Here is a 5,671-nt window from a genome sequence, read left to right on the forward strand (position 1 = left end):
GGGGGGTAGCGGGAGGCCGAAAAGGGAGCTCAGGAGCCCGTTTCCTTTGGCAGAGCACTGGGGCCACAGCGCCCCCCTGCCAGCATGAATGACGTCGAGCTGGCCACACCCTCCTCTGCTTCCCCCCAGGTCAAACACAACCCAGATGCGGCCCTCAATGAAATCGAGTTTGGGACCCCTGCCCTGGAGGCGGTTTCTGGGGGCCCGAAGGTGAAGGGTGGAACCGACTCTGGGTTGCCGCCCTCCGGCTCGGTTCAAGCGGCTGGAAATCGCCACGCCTTGAAAGTCTGGACCGGTCAGTCCAGGCCTAAAGTGCACAATGGCTCAGCCGCCTGTGCCGCCCCCTCCCCACCCCGCTTGGGGGGTCTTGGATGCCCGTCTGGTGTTGAGCTCAGCCTGGTTTTCCCGGGCTTGGAAGCAGCGGCACTGCGAGGGCTCTGCTGTTTTCCCACCCAGGGACCCTGTTCTGGGTCCCCTTTTCCCCAAGACGGGAATTGGAGGGCTCTCCTTTTCCTCTCCTGATCGCTCCCCTCGTTTGGCTGAGCCTTGGGGTGGCGTTGCCTTCCTCCCCAAAAAGCCCGCTCAGGCCCACCTGGCTGCGTCCGCTCCTCCAGGATGAAGGCAGCCAGGGAGAAGGCTCCCCCAGGGTTGGTCCCCTCCCCCGTTGCTTGAGGTGGGATTTCCTATCCGAGGACCCAGGCGACAGCAGCCCCCAAACGTTCCTTGACAGTGTCTCCCCTTAGCGAAGAGCCTGGATCTAGAGAAGTGACGGAAGGAGCTTTTTCCCAGCATAGTTTTATTCAAGGAAGGCAAAATTTATATCAAGCGTCCACTAAGCCTCCTCGAGACACTAACAAGGAGCTGCAGTCCAGTCCAGGCTCTTGCTGGCTCTGGGAGCAAAAACTCTACTCTGTGCTCAGGGTGGGGGGGAGGGGGTGTTGCAGACCTGCCCCCTCCAGCCCCCCCTCCCCCCCCAGCAGGTGCGTCTGCTGGGCCGGCTCTAGGAGAGGCGCAGGACCGAGTCCGTCTCTGGGTAGGGCGGCAGGTTGAGGGCGTACTTCTTCTGCAGGGCCTCGGGCACAAACCTGCCCCCCAGGAAATGGTAGCGCCCCTGGAAGTGCCGGGCCGCCGCCTTGGGGGCTGTGAGCGAGATCAGCATGTCCGGCTGCAGCCCGCCAGGGTTGCCCTTCTCCACGTCCCAGCCTGGCAACGAGAGGAACGGGGCCGTGAGCGAAAGGCAGGCCGCCTGCCGGGAGCCAGCCAAGGGCCCCGCGTATTCCGAGGTGCCAAGGCACCATTGCTGTGGCTCTCTGGCTTGGTTAAACTGCAGGGGCCCTACACACACACACACACACACACACACACACACACACACACACACACACACACACAGACAGAACGTCAGTCCCGTTTTCTCCAGATTTCAGGAGGAGGCAAAGCCAGAACAGAAAGGAAAAACGAAACATTCAAACACTTGAGTGAGGTCACCAATAGAGTCAGAGAAATTAAACCCTTCCTTGCTTAATTTTGGGATGAGGTTTATGGACACCCCACTCCTGCGCGGCCCTGGAGCCTCTGGGGAGAATGGATGCTGGAGGCCAGAACAGGATTCCGTTTTGTGCTTCCAAGTTTGTCGAAAACAGGACTTCCCGACCTTTTGAGTTGATCCACTGTTCATGAAGCTTCTCATTGTTCATCAATCCCCAGAGATTCATTACACAGAAATAATAAATGCAACCATAACTGATTGTACTATGAATAATAATAACACTGAGGGTTGGATATTGACCACTTTGGAGCAAAGTCTGCTGGCATGACCAATGCCCGCTCTGAATAGTTCATCATTTGAAGTATTAGGGCAGGGGGTCTCCAAACTTGGCAACTTTGAAGACTTGTGGACTTCAACTCCAAGAGTCCCTCAGCCAACTTTGCTGACTGAAGATCTCTGGGAGTTGAAGTCCACCAGTCTTCAAAGTTGCCAAGTTTGGAGACGTCCGTATTAGAGGGTGGGAAATGAACAGCAGCTATGCAAAATAAAATAAAAATAAAAATCAGGCTAATTGTATCCTGACAGGCAGTTTGGTGTTGTGGTGAAGGCCTTGGGCACAAAGCCAGTGGGTGACCTTGGGCCAGCCATTTACCCTCAGCCCCGGGAAGGAGGCAATGGCAAACCACTCTGAGCAACCCTGCCAGGGCGTTCTCCAGGCTGCCTCAGAATCGGACATAAACTGAATGGAAGGAAAAAATGTACTTTATCTCTACTTACAAGCCTAGACCCCGTTAAAAGCTAAATTTCTCAGCACTGAGAAATTTATTCCATGGACCTAAATTTTCCAAAATTGCTCTCCAGCAGAATTATTTCGGGGGGGATTTGGGGGGGGCCACAGAAGGCCAGCAGGATGAGGTACAACTCCCAACAATGAAGCAGCCCAGGCCCTCTTGGGCCCAACATACCAGAAGGAATATCGATGCTGACCACAGGGATGGTCACCTTCTCCAAGGTGCCCAGGATGGTCCCGAAAGGTTCCCGCACGGCGCCTTGGAAGCTGAACCCAAAGATGGCATCCACCACCAGACCGTAGGCCTCGTCGATGAGGGCAGCCTGCGGGGGGATCAGACTTGGGTGAGGGGTGCAGGTGGAGACCCACAAGAGGGCTTCGGTCCAGCCATCCCCAAAACAGGGGGCTCTCTTTAGAAGGGGGGTTCTCAACCTTGGCACTTGAGGATGGGGGGATTTCAACTCCCCAAATCCCCCCACCAGCCTTAACCAGAAGCTGTGGCGGCGCAGTGGTCAGAATGCAGCACCGAAGGCTAAGTCTGCCGACTGCCAGCAGCTTGATTCTCACCGGCTCGAGGTTGACTCGGCCTTCCATCCTTCCGAGGTTGGTGAACTGAGCCCCCGGAGGGCTGGGAAGCCCCGTGAAGCCATTGATGGGCCTAAGGGCGGTTGCTATTAACCCTGAGACCCCCTTGTAGAGCAGCCTTTCTCGACCCTTGGCTGCGGGAAGACGGGCGGACCCCCGTTTTCTTTCTTTTCGACTTACTTCAGAGGGAAACTCTGTGAGGAACGGGATCTCCATCTTCTTACACTGGGTGGTTAAACCTTCAAAAAGCGGCTTGTTGGGGCGCTTGGGATAATAGAGGGCCGGCTGGTAGCCCTGCAAAGACAAGGGGGTTAATCTGGAGTTCCCCGTTTGTCTGGGGTCTGTCGTGTTCCTTGGTGCCTTTTGGGCAGCCACGGTTTGAGGAGACCTTCTCAAGGGGCAGGAGGCCAGCAGTCCAGTATTGAGCCTCTGTGGCGCAGTGGTCAGAGGGCAGGACTGCAGGCTCCTTCTGACTGACTGCCAGCTGCCTACAATTTGGCAGTTCAAATCCCACCAGGCTCCAGGTCGACTCGGCCTTCCGTCCTTCCGAGGTGGGTAAAATGAGGACCCAGATGGTTGGGGGCAAGAGGCTGACTCTGTAAACGGAGAAGGCTGGAAAGCACTATAAAGCGGTTTGTAAGCTCCGTGGAGGGAGGTGGCAAACCCCGAGGCTCAGCTGCCAGGGGTGGAGGGTGGCAGAGAGAGGTGCATTGTGAGCGTTCCCTGCAAGCCGCACTTACAAACACAACCGGGAGGGACGGGTGCAAACAACTCACAAACATTTTCAGATGACGGGCACAAACTAGTCCATCTCCGCCGTTGTTCCCAGGGCCGCACACGATCAGCACCGCTGGCTGGCTGCTGGTGAAGCTGGTGGCTGGGTATGCCTGGGGGCGGGGGGGGGGGAAGAGGTTTGTCCTGAGAATGGCAAGTTTCCCAGGAGACCCACAAACACAAAGCGGGTAGCGGTAAAGAGTCTCCAGATTCCTAATCTAATGAAGAGCAAGGATTCTAGTCCTCATGAACTAACTATCCCTAAACTCCTTGAAACAGGGAAAACTATACATAAATAGTTTTTATGGACTCTGTTTTAGGACTCCTGGACTTGGTGACCTTCAACAATAAATGGGGGTTTTATACATTTGCTTTGTATTCCCGGCTCCCTCCTCCCCCAATGTCTACTTGAAAGGAAGGCCCCTCCCCCCAAAAGGATAGAAAAAGAAAAACCAAGATGGGAAAGACGGTTCTTTGACTTCATCCCATTGGAAATATAACCTGGGCACCTACATCCGTACCCAGGCCGAAAGCTCTCCCTTCGCTACGCAGCGCTGTGTGTGCATTCACAGAGGGGGAAAAAACCCTTCACTCTAAAGTGGGTTGAGAGGACGAATGCGAACCTCACGCTTTGCCCAGGAAACTCGGGCCCTGCGGCACACGGCCGTCTTATCTCCTCCGTGGGAAGGAGGCCCAGGGAGGCCAGCATCCCTCCCCTGCTCTGCCTCCCCAGCACGCTGTGCCAACCCAGCTCTGGAAATGGAGCTGTGCAAGACAGCCGGCCGGGCGAAGGGTTTGTTTCCCCTTCCCTGGGATTCCTACCTTGGCAATGGCCGTGGCGCAGCTGAGGCCAGCCAGCTCCATCAGCTGGTCCACGCTGAATCCATACTCCTGGAAGAGCTCCTGGTCGATGGCCTGGGCTTCCTTCTGCCTGGAGGGGACAGGAGGGAGGAGGGAGGGACGGCTGAGCAGCCCCGGACGGGTGGCACGGATAGATCTCCTGGCCCACCACCGTCCCCAAAGGGTCGGCCGGCCGGACGGACACTGAACCCTCCTGGGCTCCCTCCCGGCTGGATGGCTGGCGCCCTTCCCTTCCCCAAGGGAAGAACGGGAACAGGGGGAAGAGCAGCTGCCGGGGCTGCCCCGCAAGAGGAGCCCGGCGGCGGCTGGTGCTGGAGGCCTCCGTGCCCAGCTGGCCGACCTCCCGTCCCCCCGGGGCCCTGCAAGCTCCGGCTCTTCGGCCTCCACTCTGGCTCAACCCCCCACACACACACACGCCCCTTGCAGGCCCGGGGCAGCGGGGCGAAGGCAGCCGCGGAGGGAGCCCCGCACGGAAGGGGCTTCGGCAGACCGCTCGGCTCCCTTTAAGCCCGGCTCTTTCTCGGGGGGCGGGGTGGAAAGCGAGGCCGCCGGATCGGAGCCCCCCAAGCCCCCCCGGCACGGAGGCAGCAGGACGCCCCCCCGCCCGGCCCGAAGCCTCCTGGCCTCCCGCCCCGGGGAGCGAGCGCGTCTCCCGCCTACCCCAGGAACTTCAGGCCCGGCGGCGCGGCGCTCTGCATGGCGCGGGGAGGCGGAGGCCAGAGCCGGGCCGGACAGCGTCCCGCGCCCGCCGCCCTGGACAGGAGCAGCCCGAGTCCCAGCAGAGAAGCCACCCGCCGCGGCCCGGACATGCGGACAGGCGGCCTCCTTCCGCAGGCCCCGCAGGCCCCGCCCCGGCCCCGCCCCTCGGGCCCTCGAGCCTCCCCGCTCAGGGACAGTCTACCGCCCAGACCGCGGCTTTGGGCCTCCCCTTCGGCTGCTTAAGCCCCGCTCGCCCGGCCGGGACGCCCCCAGCTCCGGCCAGCCCAGCCCGCCCCGCCGGGGGGAATTCGGGAGGGGGAAAGCGGGCAGGTTGGGCGGGGCTCCGAGCGGCCACGCCTCCTGCGGGGAAACTACAGCGCCCAGGAGCCTCCGCGGCGGCCCAGCCGAGAGGGCGGGGCGAGGGCGGGGCGAGGGCGGGCGGGGCGGCGGCGGCGGCGGCGCGGGAGATTCAA

General features: G+C 60.2%; 1 protein-coding gene across 1 annotated transcript; it reads right to left on the reverse strand.

The window, feature by feature from the left end:
* Positions 1 to 779: 779 nt before the first annotated feature.
* NAXE (NAD(P)HX epimerase) lies at positions 780 to 5,496 on the reverse strand. Its single transcript, XM_087913810.1, has 6 exons — positions 5,160 to 5,496; positions 4,461 to 4,569; positions 3,641 to 3,751; positions 3,045 to 3,158; positions 2,455 to 2,602; positions 780 to 1,203 (listed from the first exon to the last, which is right to left on the reverse strand). The coding sequence occupies exons 1-6, from the start codon at positions 5,306 to 5,308 to the stop codon at positions 1,001 to 1,003; spliced, it is 834 nt and encodes a 277-aa protein (XP_087769936.1). The 5' UTR covers positions 5,309 to 5,496; the 3' UTR covers positions 780 to 1,000.
* Positions 5,497 to 5,671: the final 175 nt, after the last annotated feature.

Source organism: Pseudonaja textilis, chromosome 16, assembly GCF_049901715.1.
Source record: "Pseudonaja textilis isolate UNSWEBS1 chromosome 16, rPseTex1.2, whole genome shotgun sequence".
NCBI classification, from domain to species: Eukaryota; Metazoa; Chordata; class Lepidosauria; order Squamata; family Elapidae; genus Pseudonaja; species Pseudonaja textilis.